Here is a 24,598-nt window from a genome sequence, read left to right on the forward strand (position 1 = left end):
ATCCCAGCCCCTTTCTTTAAGTGTGGTGTCCATTGAGAAGAGACTGTAAAACAACCAAAGTATTTATTTGGGGTCTTAAAGATTGTAATCAAGGAGACACAGAGGCCACTGAAATCCAAAGTGTGTTCCAAACTTGGAACTTAAAGTGCAGGATTATGGAAGCAAAAACCCATGGTTTCATAACTTGTTTTGAAAGAATTATGACTGGTGCTGGCAGAGTTCACATTTATTGTCTCACACATGATTGGCCATTTGGCAAACAGGTGTCACAGTATCTTTATTTCAGTCCAAAGTAGAAGGATGTGTTCCAGGTGGCCCAGCTGCAATTGACAAGTGTTGAGAAAATTTACATAGAAGACAGTGGTGCACGGGCAATGTGCACTGTGAACTGTATTTCAAATGATTCTCTTAGCAATTGTGCATCTTCTTCCATAATGGTGAACATGAAACAAGGCACATAATCTTGTTGGGGCCCATCTAATCACCTGGAGGAGGCACACAGGATGGGGACAATCCCCACTCCTTCCCAGCACTGTGCTGAGTTCTGCCTTTGCTGGGTACAGCAACCGCCCCTGGGGTGCTGGCACTCAGGACCATCTGGGTGGGTCCCCTTTGTCATTTCACCCTCTGTGTTCATGGCAATGAGCCAACCAGATCATCATTCATGCTGCGGTGTGTGTGGAAGATTTGGGGAACATGGCCCCAACATTACTAGCCCCTTGAGAGGGCTTCACCCCTTTGCAGGAAACGGTCAATATAAGGACAGTGCAGGGAGTGGGGTATGCTTTTGGTTCTCTTTTGTTTAGGACTAGATCATTTCTATTTTGGGGTCCTAAGGTATCCATGAGTCTACAGAATCATGGTGGACTAAGGGTAACATTCCCTATTAATTACATTGTCCTCAGACTAAGAAGCAAGCCCACTCTATGTCAATCCAGTTTATGGTTTCAATTCTACAACCCTTATACAAAACTCTACTACACAAGGACTTACTTTAAATGGGACCCCAGAAAACGGGCAGGGTGTAAAACCATTTACAAACTACTTCCCACAATATATCTGAAGAAGGTGTTACTTTCAGTCTCATCTCACTCTGGATTCTGACCTTGATTCTGACTGGTATTTCCCCAATAGTTACATACACACATAATACTTTGTCTTTGTCTACTGGAGGTGCCTTGTAGTCTTTTGTAGAAAGAAGTAGACATAAATCATTTATCTAGTCTGTAGAGAACTTGACTAGTGAAAATCAGCCCAGGGGTGTGTTGAACTCAGCACATGTGGTTGAAATCTATTACCTGGCAGATCCCTACTCAGGTTGGCCCTGGGCTATGGGCTCCATCTGACCCCTCCCTCCTGCCCATTCCTGCTCACCATCTGAATTCTTTTCAAACACAGCAGCCAAGTTTTCAGGATCAGCAGCCTAGTTTCCCTCCTCTCCTCTGTGATTACCAGGAGTCACTACAGCTAAGGGCTGGGTTCCCAGGTTGCTCCTGGTTCAATCATCCCTCAAAGTGGCAGCATGCCTCCACCACCACCCCTCCTCCCCCAACACACACCCCAGGGAAACTGTCAGTTCTCAGATCCTTGCCTATCCTCTAAAATCAGTTGGGACTAGGAACTCTTCATAAAGACACTGACCAAATCCTTTTTATATGTATATTCCCGAGACAGGAAATAACTCAAGAGATAGCTGATGTTACTTTTTATTGATGAAGATAGAGCAGAACAAGTGCACTACATACTGGTACATTTGGAAAACAATTAAAAGAAAGGAGCTACAGTCACTTAGCTGTTCAGAAAATGCCCCAGAACCCTTTTCTATTTGTCTCCTGGGACCAGCACACTGAGGGGACATCACCTGGACAGGGCCACCCTTCCAAGGATTAGGAGTTCTACAAGGGGGGAGCAGGGTGGGAGAAGGGGGCCAGAGCAACCCAGCCTGTCACAGGGTCCTCTATGCATCCTGGCAGCTGGACTTCACCAGGGATGTCTTGCCCATCCAGGGTACAGTGTATATCTGGAAAGAGCAGAGCGTTTTCTGTGAAAGGGAAAAGAGAGGGATAGTTAGGGTTACAGTGCAAAAGGAACAAGTCCAGCCTCGAGATGTCAGAAGAGCAGGTAAAGAACAGTGGCAAGAGTCTCAACCCCCACCTTGCAGAGTCCCAGCACACTAAGCAGGGCTCTGCAGTGACTTCTCAGGCACCATGCCCATCCCTGAAGTCCAAGAGATGGGATCCTGTCCCTTACCTCCAACCAGCAGGATTCCACTAACTCGTTCCCCCTGCACATTCCTTTAAGGAGCAGCCTGTGGAAGGCTCCAGAGCCCCCAAGGGACAGGGAACTGCCCCCCAAGTTCCCTGACCTCCAATGGGCCAGCACTAGGACAGGTGCAGAGGGAAGAACCCAGGGGCTGGGATCAGAGTTCAGGAAACACAGGAAAGCTGCAGGGAATGGGGAAGGTATGGGGGCAGTACACCGCCTTCCCCGTAGGCCAAGACCCAGGAGGGAGACTAGTATTTGGTGGGCAGGGCAGCACCAGAGGGTTTTGGCTGCTTATAGGCCTCTGATTCCCTCTAATCCGTTCAGGTGGCTGGTGCTAAGATTAAGGGGTTACCTCTCTTCCTCTCTGTCTCTCTCCAGCAAACACCCCACAGCTGCTCCTTATCCCACAGGCACATACATGGTGCCCCCTATTCACCAGCTAAAACCCACTTAGAAAGTCAAATTAGTCATGTGCACACACATGTATTCCATGCACCCAACATTGGCACACCCCCACCCCCAGCAATCACACATGATGCATCCCACAGGCATAGGCTCACCCCCACCCCTCTGCCGTGCTTGGCTGCCTCCTCCAGGCACATACCCTCATCAGGTGTGGCTGGTCATGAAAGGGACAGGTGTCCAAGTTGGGCTGGGACTTGGTACATCTGGTTCGTCCAATCTCCACGTCCAAGAAGTAGTTCATCCCAGCCACGACCTGCATACCGGGAGAGCAGGATTTGTTTACAATACCCCCCAATTTCACACAAGTTACCTTCCTGCTATTGGGCTCTTACACGAGCATTCACTGCTGCCAAAGCAGGTATCCCAGAAACCACAGCCACCTCCTGAGGGCTGGCCCAGCTGCTGTGCCCAGACTCTCATTGTAACTTGTTCATAGAGGGGCTCCAGAAGGTCTCAGGCAGCCTGGCAGGAGGAGAAGCAGGAAGATGGAAGGTGGAAGCCAGGGTCCAAAATTCTGTTAACTGGGTTCAGGAGAGAAGGCACACTCTGGGGAGCCAGCACAGAGTCAGCTAATAAACTCCAGCGCCAGGAGCCAGGGCAGGAACTAAGCCCACAGTGAGGGCTCTGAGCTGGAGCAAACAGAGTAGATTCGGTTCTGAAAGACAGTCATGTGATGGGTGCAATTAAGCTAAATTCCAATTAATAGGATCAACCCCATAGATATTCACATTACCTCAGTGTAACAAAGGTTTACTTGTTCCTTTATTTCACAGTAAGAAATGACATGCCTCCCTCTCTCTCTCAATCATACACACACAGACACACACACACACAGTTTAGGCCAGTCAATAAAACACTGATCCTGGAATGTCTACATTTTAAGTGTGATTTTTGACGGAAATAATTCTGAAGTGTGTCATACACCTGCCTGTCTTTTACACTGGAGATTTCAGGATAGAGGCAAACCTTGTCCTCACACATGGCATCCCACAGACAGGCCTCCTTAGAACTTGGAGAAACATGGGAGCCCGAGACCAGGATCCACATCCTACCTGGTAGAACCATAAGCAGGTCCCATGATCTCTCTGCTGTCACTTACCCCAGCGAGCTGTGGCGCCAAGCTAGTGTCACACTGGAGCGGGGCAGGCTGGGGGCAACCTAGTGAACAGGGAGCACATGTCCCATCTAAAGGACACAGTGCCAGCCAAATGCTACAGGAGGAGAAATAGTCTGTTCTGGGCCCACCTTCTGAAATTTTAAGAGAAGGTGCGTGGGTCCTAAATGCTGGCATGCACTACCAGGCTTTCATTGCTGTGAGGCTCTATTCTGCTCTCAAATGGGCTCCAAGCCAGCTGGCCCAAATCCTTACCCTCCTTAGAGGATGAACACAGAGCCGCAGAGCCACAGTGCCCCTTCCTCACACTCCCTCCCACCCCTCTCTGGATTCCCATGGCTATGTTCTTTATCTGACCAGAACTCCAGGACAGGCTAGCAGAGGCAGGGGTCAGGAGCAATCCACTCAACTGCCTCTGGATGTTGGCGATGATGGGGCAATATCAGGTTAGGGAATGTGATGTCACACATGAGAGGCTGCTCCCCATGGACGTGACCTGTGGAGGGAGGCAACCTTCCAGGAGCCTTTCCTCCAGGATCTCAGGACAGATTTGAATTCATATGCCAGACCCTTTGCTCTGGGATGCACTGGGTACCACAGGCCAGCTCACTGACCCATCTGCGTTTGTTGACAACCTCTGGGTGCTGAGGGAGGATGTTTGGCGTGGGCCCCAAACTCCATTGCAGGATGAGGACATGGAGGCCAGGTTAGTTTAGTGGCATCTATTGAGAGGAGACTCAGAGGAGAACAGGTCACTTCTGCATGGCCCCAATCATCTCAAGAAAACATGTGGCCAACCCAAACTGAGCCCCAGTGTGCACCACAACTGGTTGGACCCTTCAAAAATGCCAAGGTCATGGAGAGAATGCTCCAGAGTAAAGGAGGCTGCAAGACAGTGCCTGCACCACATGATCTGGCAGGCCTGGGCCATAAAGGACATCAGTGGGACAACCAGTAACATTTGTATAAGGTCTGAGTTTTAGATAATTGTCAGTGTTGATTCTGATTTCCAAAGTGTTATTGTGCGCTCCTCAGAAAATGCCCTTCTTTCTAGGAAATACACAGAGAAGTGTTAACTCTCAAAAGGTTCAAAAACACAAATGCATGTATCCCCATACACACATGTATGTGCCTACTGGAAAGCAAAATGGCATAATTTTAACATACAAGGAATCTAGCTGTAGAATCTGCAAGAATTTTATGCACTATTTTTGCTACTGCTCTGTAAGTCTGAAAAGTTAAGTTAAAAGGAAAAAGTGCTTTAAAAACAATCCTTTAGTGGCAAAGTCAGGAGGGCAGCTGGACATGGGGTCTGATTTTCCTTTGCTCGTGGTCATTTAGTGACAGCTCACACTGGGCCCCCGTGTCCCGTGAGGCTGGGGCATGGACACAGTGGGACTGGACAGGGGCCTTGACCCCCGCACGGCAGCCTTCTGGCCAGGCTTGGCGCTTGAAACCTGAAATGAAGGCCATGGGGGTGACCCAGTGTGCCACTGGGGTCCCTGGCACTCCCGGAGACATGCAGGCGAAGGGCTGGCTGTGAGGGACCAGAGAGACAAGGGACACCGCCCTCTGAGATGCAAGGGAACGTCTGTAGTCCCCGCCCAGCCCCTAGAGGCTCGGAGACTGACCCAAGACGCTGGGCCGGCAGATAGGGTCCTTGCTGGTGACGTCAGGCAGCCGCTCCCTCTACTCAAGGCCGCGCAGCCCCCACAGCCCGGCTCCTACGCACCTGCTTTCGGGCACGCACCACCCGCATCGCACGGCTGTGGTACGCGTCGTTGCTCGCCTTGTTGTACTCGCTGAGGGCGAAGTTCAGCGCCTGCTGCACGCCCTCCTCGTTGACGTCGGCATCCAACGGGGCGCCCACCAGCGCAGACTTGTTGTTTCTCCTGCCGGTCCCGGGACTCATAGCCAGGGCCAGAGTCAGGGCCACAGCGGCTAGCAGGAGCAGCGGGGTGCGCAAGGACCCGGCCATGGTGTGTTCGCGATCGACAGCGCGCAGGTTACCGTAGGAAGTGATCCAACGTAGATAAGCAGCACCCAGCCGGCCGCCGCGCTTTTATTCCCTCAGCCCCACCCTTGGGCCTCCCCGCCCTCCCCGGCTCCGCCTTTTCCGCCCCCACCTACCCCTCTCCGCGGAAGTTCTGACCCTGCTCCCGGGTCCGGCCTCTATTTCCTGTACTTCCCTAATCCAGCGCTTCCTTGGCAGTCCCAGCCCTCTAGCCTTAGTTCGGGCCCCTTTGACCGCACTTCTGGCCTTATTCTCCGGGTTAGGTTCGTTTTCTCTACCCCAAGCTCCGCCCTTCCTCTCAGCGTCTCTCCTCCATCTAAATCCCGCCCCTCTACAGTGTGCTAGCCTTGGCCCTCCCAGCCCCGCCCCTCAGCTTCTCTCCCTCCACCTAAGTCCTCCTCCCATCGCGCCTGCCCTGTCCCTGAGTCCAGCTCCACCCAGCCAGCCCTGACTCCTGCTCTGGACGGAGGGCTCCCAAGCCTAGCTCACTGCGGTCTTGCAGAAGGTGTCACTCCTCCCAGAGTCTGCAGTGCTTGTAACCCCCAGCCCTGTCTCCTGTGAAGGGGCAAATAGCGCTCTGGCTTCCTGGGGGTTGAGCATTGCATCTCAGTCTAGGAATCCCCAGAGTAGGGGGGAGGTTTAGGACGGAGACAAAGGAAGAGCCTGTCTCCCTTCTGTTCTGGGGAACTCTTTTGCAAAACATAAATGAATTAACCTTTATTTGGAAAAAGGTCATTGGGTTATCTTTTTCACAATTCATTTATTTATTCAACTGACAAATCTTTGGGACTTTTCTCTGGCCACGAGGTCTCGGGTTTGTACGTTGAGGATGGGCTAGTGAGCCTTGGACTTGTCGGAGGGCAACTGCCCAATAGAGATGCAATGTGAACCGTGTGTGACTTTGCATTTTCTAATACATTAAAAGTAAAAAGACAGGTGAGTTTAAGCTTACTATTTTTTATTTCATCCAATATATCCAAAATATTATTTCAACATACACTGGCAATTTTTTAATGAGATATTTTATGTGTGTATATCTTTGTGTGTATGTTAAGTATATGGAATCCTGTGTGTATGCTTTACACTCAGAGCAGGTGTCAATTTAGACTGGTCCCATTTCAAGCATCCCATGGTCAAATGAATGTATGTGGCTGTGATGTTGCACAGTCCAGGTTTAGGGTGTGTGGGGGTGGGGTGGGGAGGCAATGACCAGTAATTAGGATCAGGGCATGATACGTGCTCTGTTGAAAGTGAAATAGAAGGGTTTGATAGAGAAAGGTGCTACTAAGTATGGCCAAGGAAACCTCTTGGAGAAGAGAGGCATTTCAGCTGAAACCTAAAGGAAAAGAAGTCTGGCCAAGATCAGGGAGAGATACTGAGAGGACATCATCTGCTGGGCACCGTATGGATTAACAGAGCCCCCAGTTCAGGACTGTATAGGTCTGGGCTCCAGTATATCTTCTGTAGGAAGTGGTCAAAGACTCTTTTAGTTATATAGAAAGGAGGAGATACACAGAGCAGGGAAAGAGAGGGCTGCCCTGATCAGATACTTCTGAGAAAAAGTGGCTATCTTCTGAGGGTGGGGAAAGCCTGCTGGCAGCCCCTGTGGAAAGAGGCAAGAGATAGTGCAATGGCCAATATCTGTTTTGCATTTAATAAGGAGACAGAGAATCTTTTGGAAGCTTTTGCCCAGGGTCCATCAGGTAAGCAGTTCCCATTGCTTTACATTACAAGTTACCATTTAATTTCACAAGGAGCACACTTACCAGAGAAGCTCTGCTGTCTGCAGCACCAGCCAAGAGGAAGGAGGCAGGGACAGGGAGTCCAGGGACACAGGGGAGTGGCTTGTACCTTTGGGTGCTCTGGAGTCTCTCTGGGCCTCAGCCCTGGCCACAAGGAAAACAGGATGGATCTGAGTGGGGTTGAGCAATTCCCTTGGCAGATCTGGGTGGTCAGTTTCCTTTCCAATTCCGTCGTGTGGTTACTGCTCTGACATTGCTCTCAGTGTTTGTGCAAACTTGAATTCCAGTTCCTTTAGCAATCTGCACGGGGCAGCAGAGGGATTCTTGATCCTGCCTGGGATAGCACTGAAACTGGTGCACTGGGCGTTGGATCTTGACCTTGAAGCCACTGAGGGCAGCCCTGCCCTCTCCACAGTGCTCCCTGGCTCCCCTTTCTGCCAGTAACAGAGTAGCTGGACCTAGTGACAAGAACAGACCCAGCTTTAGTGAAGCTCCTCTGAGCTGCCTCTCCACTAAGCCTGGGTCTTGCCCAGCTGGCCTGCTAACCCTGTTCTAGTGAGAATCCTCCTACCTTGACATGTGTTCAAGTTTATCACCCCCACTTTTGATGTCTAAGTCATTTGCAAGAGTCCAGTTAGGTCAATGTAGCAAAAATCCTCCTCTTGCCCCCAAACCTTGGCTGTAAATACCCATTTGTTCTTGCTGTCTTCAGAGTTGAGCTCAATCTTTCTCTCTTATTTGGATAATCTTGACCCCTATTGTAATGTCTTCTATAACATTTTAACAAGTGTCAGAATAATATTTCTTTAACACTGGGAGCCACCCAAGCCAGTGCTCTGTACTATGCCTGGTTTGCCTGGAAGATAGTGAAAATATTGTTGCCAAGTAGGAGCCAAGAAGCCTGTGATACTGGAGGGGAGTAAGAAGGGGAGGGGATATGGGGGGGAGCAGATGGGGAGGGAGGGGGCCTGAGGTGAAGTGGGGAGTTCAGGAGGGGGATGCATTTTCCATGATACTGTATTATGAATATGTTCAAACATGCAACAAAAAAGAACGTTATAGCAAACATCTATATGCCCACCACCTGGATTCTAGCAGTAATATAGTACTTGTTTATCACATGCCTATCCACCTGTCCATCTCTCTATTCATCTGTCAAACCATCTTGTTTCCAAGCATTTCAAAGTAAGTTAGGGGCCCCTGGGTGGCTGAATCAATTAAGTGTTTGACTCTCTATTTAAGCTCATGTCATGATCTCTCTGATTGTGAGGTCAAGCCCTATGTCAGGCTCTGCGCTGACAGCTTGGAGCCTGCTTGGGAACCTCTCTCCCTCTCTCTTTCTGCCCATCCCCTGCTCATGCATACACATGACCTCTCTTTCTCTCTTTCTCAAATATATGAACATTCAAAGTAAGTTAAAGTCATCAGTACATCTCACCTCTAAACACTTATGCATGCATAACATGAACTAGAGGTCAATATTTATTTACAGCTTTTTCATTTGTTGGAAAATTTTTCTATCCTTAAGTGTACAAATCCAAAGTGTACATTTACTGCACTTTGACAAGTGCATAGCCCTGTGTATCCCATCTCCTATCAGATACAGAATATAACCATTACTCAGAAAGTTCCCTTATTCCCCTTCCTAGTCGTTTTGTGTCCTCACCCCCCAGAGACAATGGCTGCACAGATTTTATTTTACTTTTTCACCATAGATTAGTTTTGTCTATTTTAGAAGTTCATATAAATGGAATTGTATGGTATGTAGACTTCTCTGGCTTTTTTTTTTCTTCACTCATCTTGATGTTTTTGAGATTCTTCTCTGTTGTTTAACTTGGACACAGGCATACCTCAGAGATACTGCAGATACACTTCCAGGCCACCACAATAAAGCAAATATCACAATAAAGTGAGTCAAATGATTTTGTTTGGTTTCCCAGTGCATATAAAAGTTATGTTTACATGATACTGTAGTCTATTAAGTATACAACAGCATTATGCCTAAAAATAATTTATGTATCTTAATAAAAAAATGTTTTGTTGTTAAAATCGTTAATTGTCGTCTGGACTTTCCATGAGTCATTATCTTTTTGCTAGTCTCATCTCCACATTGGTAGCTCCTGACTGATGAGGGTAATGGTTGCCCAAGGCTGGGGTGACTATGGCGATTTGATAAAATAAGACAACAATGTAGTTTGCCATATCCATGCCAATCCTACTTTCACAAAAAATTTCTCTGTAGCAGATGATGCTGTTTGATAACATTCTACCCACAGTAGAACTTTCATAAGTGGCCAATCCTCTCAAGCCTTACAGCTGCTTTATCAACTAAGTTCATGTAATATTCCAAGTCCTTTGTTTTCATTTCAACAATCTTCACAGCATCTTTGCCAGGAGTAGATTCTATCTCAAGAAACCACTCTTTACTCATCCTAAGAAGCACTTCTCCTCTGTTTTATCTTCACCTCCTCAAGTTTTATCATGAGATTGCAGCAATTCAGTCACAGGCTCCAACAGTAACATCAAAGGTCACTGATCGTAGGCCACCATAAAGAATGAAGTAATAACGTAAAAGAACCATTTTGAGAATCACCAAAATGTGACACGAAGACATGAAGGGAGCAAATGCTTTGGAAAATGGAACCAGTGGACTTGCTAGAGGCAGGGTTCCTGCAGACCTTCAATGTGAAAAACGCAGTGTTTGGGAAACACAATAAAGCGAAGCACAGTAAAATGAGGTGTGCCTGGTTGTGAAGTCAGCCTTTGATCACCACAGGGACTCTCCTCCAGAAGAATTTTAGGAGGGTCTCAGGCCTGGGATTGCAGCCACCTCTTCTACATTGAGGAGGGAAACCCTTGATTATTTGGAATTGTTGCCTCTGTTTCTCTTCCGTTTTCCTTTTTAATCTGAACAGCTTCCTCCCCTCCCCTCCCTTCACAGCCTTTCTCCTTTCCTCCCTTCTTCCTTCTCCTTCCTCTCCCCAGCCCTCTGGGGAGCCCAACCTACTCTTATTTTTTTTTTTTAAAGTACCATCAGTAGAGGAAAAACCTGATTTAAAAAATATTTTTTTTATGTTTATTTTTGAGAGAGAGAAAAAGAGTGTGAGCGGGGAAGGGGCAGTGAGGGAGGGAGACATAGAATCTGAAGCAGTCTCCAGGCTCTGAGCTGTCAGCATAGAGCCCAACACAGGCTGGAACTCATGAACCAGGAGATCATGACCTGAGCCAAATTCGGAGGCTTAACTGACAGCCACTCAGGCACCCCAGAAAAATCTGATTTTAAAGGGCAAGGGGAGGGTGGGTGATGGGTATTGAGGAGGGCACCTTTTGGGATGAGCACTGGGTGTTGTATGGAAACCAATTTGTCAATAAATTTCATATATATATATATATATATAAAAATAAATAAAGGGCAAAGCACAGATTTCTCCAACTCTTCTCCATATTTGAAAATAAAAGTTATTTAATTTTTAATCCAATCAGTACAACATATTTAGTATAAAAACAAATGAGAAAATGAAGAAAACTCTAAAGAAGGTAAATTATGTGTGTGCATTTCACTGTAACTGTGTTCATGTGAACGCACTTGTGTACTGTTTACCACACTGATATCACATGGTGATGGTAATTCAGTGCTGCTTTTCTGCATTCCATTATGTCATGAACATTTTCATGTATTAAATTGTCTTTGAAAACTCTGCTCTATCAACTAAGTGTCTAAATTGCTGAAATTAACTACTAATAAATAACTTGGGGTGCCTGGGTGGCTCAGTCGGTTGGGCGTCTGACTCTTAATTTTGGCTCAGGTCATGATCCCAGGGTCTTGGGATCAAGCCCCTTGTCAGACACCCCACTGAGTCTGGAGCCTGCTTGGAAGTCTCTCTCTCCCTCTCTCTTTCTGCCCCTCTGCCACTCATGCTCTTCTCTCTCTCTCTTCTCGAATAAAAAAACAAAACAAAAAAAAAAAACTTAAGTTATAAATAAATCTTATTTATTAGTACCTACTCAACTAGTTATTCCATAGCTTAATTTTTTTTTTAATGCTAGACTTTTAGGCTATTCACAGGCTCCCCCCCCCCATAATGAGTAATAATGTGATATACACTATTATATAAAAAAAAAAGAGTCTTCGTGGATATATTGGATTATTTTCTTCCTAGAATTGTAATTACCAGGTCAGTAAAGGAACAAGAATTTCCTATCCTCTTCTTGATCCTTCTAGCTGAACTAAGAATCTAATTGCTGAGACAGATTAACAGGAGAAAATAAAATTTAATTTCCTATGTATGAGGAATCCAACACAGACATGGAAATTCCAAAGATAGGCAAACTGAGGTTATATATGTCATCTTGAACTAGGAGAAGGGTTAGGGTTTGAAACTTCAAAGGGAAGGAATGTAATCCTCATGAAGAATGAAAAAGAATAAATGTTTGGCAACAAATGTTAGTTGGGCCCACAGAAACAGTTAATCAAAGCACATTAATCAACGAGGCCTTGCTAGGTTCCTCCCTGTCTATCATACTTAGTTTATATCATAATGTAGTTGTCTCTGGTGATAGCTCTCTTCCTGGAGTAGGCCCTCTATCTGAATTCTTTTTAGGCAGTTGTAAGGGAGGTAAAGAGCTTTCCTTAATATGCTGGGCTTTGATTGCTTTTGAACTCAAAATAATCTTAATTGAGATTAAATGATCCATCTTGGAGTGGCCTGTCCTTGCCCCCTACAAAGTGTACAAAGACTTTTTGCTTACAAATTGTCAAAGTTTTTCAGAAATATATGCCTGACTCAATTATAACCAAGCAGTGAAGAGAATGTTCTTGGTTCACAGCAGAATTTTGTGCTTCATTTTGTTTGCAAATATCTATAAGTGCAGGTGTCCTCAGTGGTGTGATGCTGGGCCTGAGACCCTGGGTGGTGTCCCCTGATGGTCACTTCTTCTTATATATACTACAGTCTTGTACCTGAGTCACACCATGGGAGATCCACTTTGCACTTAGTTATCCTCCATGAAAAATGGTATCAGTTCCTGAGCTGTGCTATTCATCATTCACTGATTTAATAGGTACTCACAGAACACTTGATGTCAGATACTGACTTTAGGAAGAAGGTAAAAGCTCAGTTTCTGCCCTCCAGAAATCCTGAGTGTGATGAGGAGAAAGACATAAACAGGTACTTCAACACGACAAACTGACCCAGATTGCAGGAAGATAAGAGTCCAGGGCTCCAGATTCTGCCTGGCCTGTCTCTCCAGGGTTCTCTTCAGGTGGATTTAAAAGGGCAGTATGATCTTGATTCTTTCCTTAATTCCAAGACACGGGGAGAATTGTTTATCTCTCCTGGTCTAGATATGAAGAAATTCCAGTCTGGCCTCATCCCCAAGAACCTCATCCAGGCCTGTCCTAAGGGGTTCATCAGGCTCAGGCCTTGTACCTCTTTTCTAGGTGTGTTCCTTCCCTCAGAGTCTTGTCCAGTCTGGTGACTTTAATACCAGCTCTGCACCCACAGTGCCACCAGATAGCTCCAGCTCAAAACTGCCACCTTAAGTCCTGTGATGTTCTGATTTATAACATGATGTGTATTTGGTTTTAGTCCTTGACTCTGGCACAGAGCTCCTAAAACCCTGGAGATTTCCTAAGTGATGAGAACACAAAGGTGTCTCCTGTCATGTTAATGAGGTGGCTCTTAGACCCCCCCCAGCAAAAGAGGTCAGGGGACCCAACCATGATATTAGAGGGTTGGAAATTTCAGTCCCAACCTGCCGCCCCCCGCCCCACCCTTGCCTGACCTCTAGGGAGGGAAGCCTTTGGGAGCTGAATGAATTGCCACTGGCCAATGATTCAATCATTGATGACTATGTAATGAAGCCTCCATAAAACCCCAAAAGCTTCCAGAGCTTCCAGATTGGTGAACACTTGAAGAGTCAGGGAAAGTGGCATACCTGGAGAGGGCATGGGAGCTCCATACCTTTTCTGCACACCCTGCCCTGGGCATCTGTGCCATCTGATTGTTCCTGAGTTATGGCTTTTTTTAAAAAAAATATTTATTTTGAGAGAGAGAGAGAGAGAGAGAGAGAGAGAGAGAACACGAGTGCGGGAGGGGCAGAGAGAGAGGGAGAGACTGAGTTATGTCTTTTTATAATAAACCATTGAATGATAGTGTTTCTCTGAGTTCTGTGAGCCATGTTAGCAAGTTAATAGAATCCAAGAAGGGGGTTGTTGGAACCTCTAATTTCTAGCAGGTTGGTCAGAAGCACAGGTGATAACCTGGACATGTGACTGGCATGTGAAGTATGTGTGTGGGGGGGAGTCTTGTAGGACTGAACCCTTAACAATCACCAGGTAGACAGTGTCAGAATTGAATGAATTTATAGGACACTCCACTGGTGTTGGAGAATGGCTTGGTGGTGTGGGGGAAAAAAACACACATCTGAATTGGTGACCAGAATTATTAATTGGTACCAGAATCCTACCTCCAAATCTATCTGATGGCCTTTCCACTTGGGTGGTCCAAGATATCCCAATCTACCCATGCCCCAAACCACACTGTGGGTTGACCACCCCTCTTTATCACTCAGGTGTTCCCCACTTCAGTAAGGGCTGTTAAAGATCAGGCTCTCAGTGGAAACTTCCCTGACCTCACTTTTTAAAATTGTGCCCCCCACCCCCCCCATTCTCCACCTTCCCATCCTCCTTACCTGGTTTATTTCTTTTTTTCCCTTGAACTTTATGATTGACTGGTTTATATTTTTCTTCTTTTCTGTCTCTATGACTAGAATGTAAGCTTGATATTTTGTCTGTTTTGTTCACTGTGATTTGTAGTACCTGGCATATAAGAGGGATCAGTAAGTGTTAGCTGAATCAATGAATGAACTGGAATAGTGGTCTTGTTACCAATTGATCTACCATAGCCACTAACTCAGGAAATAAACAGGTGAGCCCTGGTGCACTGCCATGGCTGTTGCTCCATCCAGGAGAATTCTGAGGGGGCTGAAGAAATTGAGAGCACAGCTCCTGGCTGGGTTTGCCAATACTGTTGTGGAACAAATTTGGATACACTCACTGTAAGAGAAGCCAATAGCTCAAGAGATGAGGGTTTGGAAAAGAGACAGAGATTTATTTCAGGTTCTGGCACTGGGGGAGGTGGTAGACCTTAACATCTGACCTCTCCACCAGCAAGATGGACACCTAGAGTTTTATAGAGAGAAGTTCAGAGAGGTACTTGCAGGAGCACAGGCAAAGAGCATGTGATCATGGATGGGGTCTTAAGTGTTCAGCCCCTGATGTTGGGCCAGAAAGGGACCCGTGGGGTCATTTCTTTGCTATCAGGGCTTTTCTGGTTTGGAGATTGGAATGTTCTGGTTATTGCAAAACCTCTTTGTCAATGCCTCAAGAGAGTGTGATAAGAAATAAGCACAATGGGTTTTAATTAGAGCAGGAGTTAAGCAGTCTTGTCTATTTCTGATTTTAACTATTGGGGCCTAGAGTTGAGCAAGAGGGCTTTCTGACACCCTTAAGGCTTGTTTTTGTTGTTTTTGAGAAAATGATGTCAACATTTCCTCCCATTATAGCTTTTGTTTTACAGAATTGGAGTTATTTCAGTAAGACAAGCAAGGGTGGATCCCCAGGGGACATGGGAAAAAGTAAAATTGAAACAGTACATTATTCCACTTGATTTTAATGTCTCAGAAATTGCAGGAAATGAAACCTACGCAAAGAGCTAAGTTTATATTAACAAGGTAAAAAGGGCTGACACAGCTGTCTTAAGAAAGCCAAGGTCTAAATGTATTTGTTTGAAAGTAGCTGGTTATTAAAGTACCATCAGTTAAGAGGTAATTCCACTTTCCTCTGGTTCTTACCCCTCCTCCACAGAAGCATGTTTTATGCACTTGAGGGATGTCACAAGAATAAAACTGCTTCATGTTGAGCTATTCTTGATATACTCCACCCAGTTGATGCTATGTCACCAGGTAGACCCCAAGACCTGACTTTTATAGCTACCTGCTTGTACTCACCAACTCTTGTCCCACATTTTTCCTTAAGCTCTTCTTTTCAGGGTATCTCTCTCTCTCTTTTTTTTAAATTAAGTGTTTCTTTATTTTTGAGAGAGAGAGAGAGAGAAAGAGAGAGAGAAAGGGAGATACAGAATTTGAAGCAGGCTCCAGGCTCTGAGCTGTAAGCACAGAGCTCGACATTGAACTGGAATGCATGAACCTTGAGATCATGACCTGAGCCAACCGACTGAGCCACCCAGGCAGTTTATCTCTTAACTCAGGCAAATTGAAACTATCCCTGAGTGCTAACAGCTACCCAGCCAGCCCAGACTACCCAGACCAGTTTGAACTCAGCCCCTGACTCACACCTGTGCAGATGGACCATAGACTGACTGACAGTTACCTTTACCTCACTATAATACTTGCTTATAGGGGCGCCTGGGTGGCGCAGTCGGTTAAGCGTCCGACTTCAGCCAGGTCACGATCTCGCGCTCCGTGAGTTCGAGCCCCGCGTCGGGCTCTGGGCTGATGGCTCAGAGCCTGGAGCCTGTTTCCGATTCTGTGTCTCCCTCTCTCTCTGCCCCTCCCCCGTTCATGCTCTGTCTCTCTGTGTCCCAAAAATAAATAAACGTTGAAAAAAAAAAAAAAGAAATACTGTCTCTTTAAAAAAAAAAAATACTTGCTTATAAGTATAGCAATGGTGTTAATGTGCCTGTGCAGAAACTACTCATGTCAGTCTGCAAGATGGAGAAGAAAGAAGTGAAAAACAGCTATTTGGGAAAGTTGGGATATGGGTCCAAAACAAAAACAATGAAAAACAGTAAAAAATTAAAGTATAGAAAATTTTTATTTTGGGGAGAAGCCTATATTGTGCTAACATGTATGTTCAATGCATTACTCTGGTTCAGGTTAGCTTGCGGGAACTGAGAGAAAAATAAAATAAGTAAGAAAAATAAAATAATTTATTTTGCTTTCAGTTATTCCTTCTCTCCTGCTCTTCCTTTTCTTATGCAGATGTGAGTTTCTTACCTATATTGTTTTCCTTCTTTGTGAGGAACAAGTGAGTCACAGCACATTGATTTGAGAAACATGGCCTCATGTGACTGAGGCATAACACTTCATCACAGAGACTGCAAATTAATTTTTTCAGGGTGTTAATGAAACATAGGTCTGGTCCTTCAATCATTTCTGTACACTAATCACAGGGTCAGAATTGAGGGTCAGAGAAGCAGGAGGGTTGGGAGGTCCTCAGACTCTATACTGCAGTGCCCTTCACAAACTACGGTTTGAGAAAGGAATTGGGTAGCACAGTGTTTCATGCTTTCTATCTAGAAAGATTTCAAAATCATAGACAAGTTGCAAAACTGGATGGTCACTTTTATCTTGGTTAGTCCTTTGTCCTCATTCAATCAGACGCTACTTTGGGTGTGGCTGTGAAGGCATTTTGTAGATGCAATCAGAGTTCCTAGTCAGTTTGCTTTCAGGTAGGGACATGAGCTTAGGTAAAAGGATGAGCTTGATCCAGCCTGTCCAGGGTCCTACAGAGCACAATTAAGTTTCCCTGAGGAAGAAGAAACTGCCTGCACCTGCGAGTTCCAGCCTGCCCTTCCCAAGTGCCTTGTCTTTTCTGCCTTTCAAGTCAGCAATCCTACAGGCCATTGCCTGGCTGTAAACCTCTGAACAAATTTATTTTTGGTTCTGTTTCTCTAGTTTAAACCTGACAGGTACACACCCATATACCACTTGTTAGCCTTTGCTTTATTCCTCTCTCCTGCATATATGCACACATATACACATATGACAAAAACATATAAAATTAAAAGTTCAAGTTTGCCCAAATTGGCAAAGGCTCTTCGTTCAAAAATAGCCTTAAGGTACCACATGATTTTCAGTGATCTTGTTTTCCTTTTCTTTTTTAATGCTTATTTTTTTTTTATTTTTAGAGAGGTAAAGAGAGAAAGAGAGAGAGCATGAGCAGGGTAAGGGCAAAGAGAGAGAGGGTGGCACAGAATTTGAAGCAGGCTCCAGGCTCTGAGCTGTCAGCACAGAGCCTGATGCGGGGCTCAAGCTGACCAACCGTGAGATCATTACCTGAGCTGAAGTTGTATGCTTAACTGAGCCACTCCGATGCCCCTTGTTTTCCCTTTGACTGAGACTTTAGTTTCTTACTGTCTTACCAGATCTTTGATGCTTTTAAGAAGTAAAACAAAACAAAACAATAAAAACTCCCACATTTCTTTTTTTTTATTTTTTTTTATTTAAAAAAAATTTTTTTTTAACATTTATTTATTTTTGAGACAGAGACAGAGCATGAACAGGGGAGGGGCAGAGAGAGAGGGAGACACAGAATCTGAAACAGGCTCCAGGCTCTGAGCTGTCAGCACAGAGCCCGACGCGGGGCTCAAACTCACGGACCGTGAGATCATGACCTGAGCCGAAGTCGGACGCTTAACCGACCGAGCCACCCAGGCGCCCCAAAACTCCCACATTTCTTGTAATACAGTTTTGGCTGTTACTAGTGGGAGGTTGGTCTGATCCCTATCCTGCCTTATTCCTGGAAATGATCCTTTCATGATCAACATCTTGGTTGATGTGTACACCTAGAAACTAAGAAACCAACATTACCTTATCTAAGCAAGTTAACTTGTGGAAGAACAAGCATATGGTATCTAATTCTTTAATACTTCAGAGAAAAATCATTGCAAGATCTCCTTAAATAGACTACAAACATTGTGCTGCATAGAACTTTTCAGGAACTTATGTGAAATTTTCTAAGAATTTTTTTTAAATAAATTAATTTTCTAACCACTACTATTTTTTTTTTTTTAATTTTAGAGAGAGACAGAGCACACGTGCAAGTGCTTGAGCTGGGGGAAGAGCAGAGGGAGAAAGGAAAGAATCCCAGGTAGGCTCCATGCTCAGTGCAGAGCCTGACACCAGGGCTAGATCCTATGACCCTGGGATCATGACCTGAGCTGAAAATCAAGAGTCAGAGGCTCAACCAGCTGTGCCACCCAGGCACCACACCACTACTAAATTATTTTAAAATTGCTACACTTTATCTAGAAATTACTTTTCCAGCAAAATCAACCACCTAGAAATTCAAAAGCAAGTATAAAATGAGCCTACATAGACTGGGAAGATAGTAAAAGGTTCACCACTTTATTTAATGTACTTAATTCTCAGTAAGTCCCCAAGGCTTCACTCAGAGTTGGTTAACTCTTACTTTATACAGAATTCAAAAAAGTTTTATTCTATGGTTTTCTAGTCTATAAACCCTTAATATTCTTAAAAGGAACAATAATTTGAAAGAAAACATGTTTTGAAAATCAGGCTCATTATAAGAGTCAGGAATGACATCTGAAATCTAATATTATATATTCAATGCACATATTTTAATTATAATTTCTTGCTAACCCTTTTGAGATTTGTGGATTTTATGGCCCTTTACACCTAAACATTTCTGCCTAAGAAAGGAGTATTCCTAAGAAAAGGATTTTCTTTCTGTTTTTTTAAATGTATATATAATCACAACATAATGATCAAATTCAGAAAATTTAACACTAATCACTGTTATTATCTGATAATCATTTTTTTCTAAAAATTCCAATTGCCCCCAAAATGTCGATCACAGAATTTTTTTCCATCTGGTCCAGGATCTGCGGCAGGATTATACTTTGCATTTAGGTATCATGTTTCTTTAATTTCCTTTAGTCTGGAACAACTCTCTGCTTTTGTTTTCAATGCCACTTACATTTTTTAAGAGTATAGAACACTTTATTGTTTATACTAATAGTTTATAGCGGTTCCTGTCTGGCTTAGTTGGTGGAGCATGCAACTCTTGATCTCAGGGTCGTGAGTTCAAACCCCATGCTGGGTGTAGAGATCACTTAGAAAATAAATACATAAGTAAGTAAGTAAATAAATAAATAAACATATAAGTAAATAAATAGTTTATATATGCTACTGTATTTGGATTATTAATTTGGGTCTGCCCAGCGGTTTCTTGGCAATTAGATTCAGGGTAAACATTTTTGTCGGAAGCACCACATGGGCGGTGCTCTGTTCTACTCAGGGCATCATATCTACACACACACCATGTGGGTTTGTCCCATTCCTAGTGACACTGATTTTGATCATTTGTTTAAGGTACTGTCTGACATCTTTCTTCATGTATCTTGCTCCTTTTGTAATTAATAGGTCATCTGTAGGGAGATTCTTTGAAACTCTGTAAGTATCCTTGTTTTCCAATCACTTTCTCCAGTGGTTTTAGCATCTATTGGTGATTCTTACCTGAACCTATTAGTATTACTAGCAGGCGATTGCCTTTAGGCTCCTGGTTGCAGTAGGCTGTCTGGTGGGGCTCTCCTGTGGTGAGTGCAGAGCCCCAGAACACTGGCCTGCAAGGGAGGTGGTGGTGTGTCCATGTGAGTCACAATATCCCATGCACTTCCTTCTCTGTGTCAAATATGTGAGACTCTTAGGGTGAGCTTTGTTAGGAAGCCCCATTCTAAGACTTCAGGGTTCCCTGGTAAATGCCACTTATAAAGGCATATTTTTGCTTTAATCATCAAAGTATATAGGTCTTAAATATGCCCACTGGTGGCTGGAAATGGATCAAGACAGTTTAAATTTAGAAGCCAGTGCTGTGCCTGAAATACACCAGAGTAATTAATTAGAAAAAAATGTATTTAAGAGGGACTGGTGCTTGCTTGTGTCTGGGCAGCCTGACCCTGAAGAAGAGTCAGGATGAATCTCAGGGGGTCCCCAAAGGAGAGGACCTAATGGCTGAGTCTCTGGGAGAGCCCAGGGCACCCACACACCACCCAGGCCCAGCCTGATCCCACTTGCTGCCTCCTGTTGCTGAGCCACACTGAGGGTTGCTGCTGTGGCAGTACCCGGTGAAGGAGGACCTGGTCTTAGGGACAGACCTTAGGCTGTTCCTCCTTTCTTTCCTCCCTTCTGAGCCCCACCCTGTCCTCTGCCATCTATGATCTCCATATCCTGCATGAGTGGGCAGAACTACCCCCTGGCCTCCTTCTGTGGCACAGGGACTCTCTTCTTTGTCCCCTCTGGGATCAGGACAAGCGGAACAACACATAGCCCACCCGAGGCTGACATCCACAAAAGCTGTGTCTCTGAGAGGCTGGCTCAAGATCCAGCCAGTGGTTATCTCCCTGGTCACAAAGCACAGTCCTCTGGCTGCCATTCAAGGCCGGGCAACGCCCCAGTGTTTCTAGTCACTACTCCATGGTGGGGGTCAGGCATCCATAGTGTTCACTGTTTATAGGTGATTCTCAAAGCAATGAGCATCAAGGGCCGTGGGCTAAAGGTCAAAGTGTTACAGGAGGGTGGGAGAGACACTGGTCTTTGTGTCATAGAATGAATCTCATGGACAACAGACAGTGAGCAAAGTGATAGAATTTATTGAGGGAAAGTGCAAAGCTTTCAAGAGTGAGAGGAGTCTTGACTGGGTAGCCGCTGAAGATTTCTGTCCCTGACTTTTTATTGGGACCTTATCGGAAAGTTTGTGACTCCATGCATGACACCTAACCCAGGTGGGTCTGGGATATGTTTATCCTTCCCACCCCCCCGCCCAAACCCCGCTGCTTCTTCAGCCTCCCTGGCAGGGAGTCTGCCTCCCTGAAGGTCCCTTATCTCTCTCTGCCTAATGTTAACCTTTTCCCTATTCAAAAGCACATGAGTCAGGGAGTTAATCCTACCTGGGTCTGAAAATCACACCATGGTGTCTGCAGTCAGAGACTTCTAGCTGCAAAGTTTCTTTTAAGTTTGTTCCAGGAGGACTCAGAGGTTTTTGTTGGGATGCCACCAGGCCCTTGGGTTGTGGTGCAAAGTAAGCAGCAGAGGCAGGTGACTCAGTCTATGGATCAGGGATGAAGCTGTGGCTTCACGTCACTGCTTGGACCCAAATGCCACATAGAACTTGACTGAAGTTCTGCGGGAACTTGTTACAGACAAGACAATTCTCCCTGATGGAAGCGACAATGCATACCCACATGTTACCACATATTTTAATTTTTTTACAAATTTTTACAAAAAGTGCCATTCACTGAGTCTTGGCTTCAGGTCTTATGAAAATCACTCACAGTCTGGCTCCAATTGCAAGCTTCTCAGGGCACATGGTGGTGGTTAGGTGGGAGGAGGGGGATGTAGGGAGAAGCCTCTGAAATTCTAGCCCCAAGACAAACATTGTCTTGGATTGCTGCTCCTCTCTGTTGACAAGCTGAACACTTAGCAAATATCACTTATAATTTACATTATAAGAGATAATGTCCCTGTTCAGATGTCCCTGTTCTGGCCTCATGACTGTGCTGACCCAGATTCCCTTGGTGGGTGAGGGTCTAAGGAACATATGAAGAAGTAAGGCCAAGGGATCTGTGACAAGAAGGGTTATCCTATGAATATGTAGGTTTCTTAGAATTATCACCTTGGTACTTAGGTAATTCAATTCTCTTGTTAAAAAAAAAAGGGGGGGGCCTAAAATGGTGTGACTCAAGGCACCATGTCAGTAAACCATGACTTAATATCGAACCTAAACCAGTAGTTTCAACTCCCCGGAAATCAGCCTTCAAGCAGTCCACAGGGGAGTTTCCTGGTCAGCACATGGAAATGTACTGACAGCCCCCCTCCCTCCCCTTAAGAGGGTGATCTCGCCTAAAATAATGGATTCTTTGTTCATAAATTTATTTTTTCCTCTCCCTCTCTACTTTTCAAAACCTATTTTTATCTGTAACCCTTTGGAACTCCCTTCTACTTGCTGGATGGGATGCTGCCTGATTCATGAATTGATTAATAAATCTTTAAAATGTATTAGGTTGAATTTTTGTTATATAACAGATTTGACGGCCATGCTGGGATGGAAGAGGACTTGTGGCAGCATTTGGGCGCAATGAGAAACACAGGCCTGGTATCACAAAGCCTTTGAGTGGGTAAGTTTCTCTTGGTTCTGAGCTTTGCATTTCTTGCCTTAGAGCTCCTGATCAGATTGGCTTTCCTTTACAGGATGGGTTAGCTTGCACTGGCCAATAGTTAGGACCCAGAGCCAATTGAGCTGGAGTGTTTGCCTGGAGCCCAGCTGGGCTGCTAGAAGGAGTGGTCTAGAGCCAAGCTCCTAGGTTTTCAAACCACAATTCCCTGGGTCAAAAATCTCAGCAAGTTTCCACAGCAATTGGTGGTGGTGCACATAGGGCTTTCTTGTGACCATAATACAGTAACATCTCTTGATTACCACGGATACCAGTAAGGTGTATGTGTTTGTTCTATTTTGTGTAAATAAAGGCTATTGCTAATGGGGATTTCAGATGCCAAAAGCCATGAAATTGGTGGGCACAGGTGGAGCATTCAAAGGCTGCTAAAGCACTTACCACCTCAGGAAGACTCCTATGATGGCATAAGTTGGTTCTCAGAATGGGTTAGATTGATCCCAGGTCACCTGCCAACCTCAAGAAAACTTCTTTGCAATGAGGTAACTGCAAAATATGCATAATCCCAACCCTACAACACATTACTCTTAGGTATTAGTTTGGCTCTGAGAGACCCAAAACCTTAGCTAATGATATGCTTAAATTCTAAAGTCAAATGCACCACCTTTCAGCACCCCTGCTTATTTTATACCTAAGAAGGAAGGTCCCAGAAGTTACAGGCATCTAGAAAGATGGCAACATCTTACTAAGCTTGTTTCATGTCTTGAGGAATTTGGCTTGGTAGGCATCAGGCTGGGGGCTCCAAAATAAAGCCAGGCAGAAATGTGAGTTATAACCCATTTGCAGTTAGGGTACTACCAAGCTGCTGCCAGCCCTCAGGAGAATTACAACCTAGAAATGCAATGGCCTTTATGAGGGACGTTCTAATTAGATAAGATCATCTAAGAAGTACATTTGAAGACAAGGTCCCCAAATTAAACTGCACAGGATACCTGTTTAAATTGGCAAGTAAGAACCTCAAAAGATTTCAAAATTCCAAAGTAGTTTCATAGAAAGATTCATTGCAAAAGGCTTATGAACTGAAAATGTAAGAGGTACCTGTGTAACTCCTACTGCTCCCCCTCTGTTCTCTTTTGAATGCTCATTCTACTGAACCTCTGCCTGCATGGTTTTTCACTCTAAAAAGACTCCACAACTGCAAACAAAAGTCCACCAAGTTAATGTCCTTACCCCCATATCTACCTTCAAAAGAGGGCCCCCAAATGGATCCTTCCCAGAGTTGACAAAACTGAGGGATTTTCTGGTAACCTGCTGCATTATTGCTTTAAACAGCCAAGGTATGTGGGAGATACCAAGCCTGCAGAGGGGATCCTGCAAAAACTGGCAGAAACCAGCAAAGGGTGAAAATTCTTACCATGGTCAGCTCTTCCAAATCTCTGCAAATAGTGCCCAGTTGAGAAAGGAAAAGAAAATTCAGGATATTGAACAGGTAATATTCTTTGCCCCTTTTTGGGGCCTCCTCTTATACCAAAGAAGGGTTATTCAATACAATAAAGAATATTTAAAATTAGAACTATGTACCCACAGGGAAATAAAGCAAATTAAAGATAATATAATATAGTTGAGCAGGTAAATCAGCCTATGATGTCATTTAAGTTACAAGCCAATTCTTTGAGGAATTGAAAACAGCTATCCTTATCTCACAGATCTTTACAAAACTAGAAATGCAGTTCTAAAGGCAATTCAAAGGTCATCTATTCTTTACCAATCCCCAAACTGCCCCTGTTTATTTAAAAGGCTTATAAATTATTGGCTTTAGGAAAAATCAAAGTCCTTCCTGGAAGGGGTTGTTTTTTTTTTTTTTCCTCTGTCCGTTATATATCTAAGTTATCCATCTTATCATGTCTTTATATGTGAACGCAGTCCACAAACACCTGAGACTGAAGAAAAAGAAGGAGAATGAGAAGGAGAAGAAAAAAGAAATACATCTTTCAGACATAGAAACTTCTGAAAAGGCTCTTGTACCCAAACTCTAGCACTTCCGCTTTAAGATCAATTCTGGGGA

General features: G+C 44.7%; 1 protein-coding gene across 1 annotated transcript; it reads right to left on the bottom strand.

Annotated features, from left to right (window-relative positions):
• Nucleotides 1-1,690: 1,690 nt before the first annotated feature.
• LOC115510407 (cystatin-C-like) lies at nt 1,691-14,026 on the bottom strand. The gene is made up of 5 exons (XM_030310225.1): nt 14,020-14,026; nt 6,514-6,521; nt 5,577-5,868; nt 2,870-2,983; nt 1,691-2,041 (listed from the first exon to the last, which is right to left on the bottom strand). The coding sequence occupies exons 1-5, from the start codon at nt 14,023-14,025 to the stop codon at nt 1,958-1,960; spliced, it is 504 nt and encodes a 167-aa protein (XP_030166085.1). The 5' UTR covers nt 14,026; the 3' UTR covers nt 1,691-1,957.
• Between the last annotated feature and the right edge of the window lie 10,572 nt (nt 14,027-24,598).

Source organism: Lynx canadensis, chromosome A3, assembly GCF_007474595.2.
Source record: "Lynx canadensis isolate LIC74 chromosome A3, mLynCan4.pri.v2, whole genome shotgun sequence".
NCBI classification, from domain to species: domain Eukaryota; kingdom Metazoa; phylum Chordata; class Mammalia; order Carnivora; family Felidae; genus Lynx; species Lynx canadensis.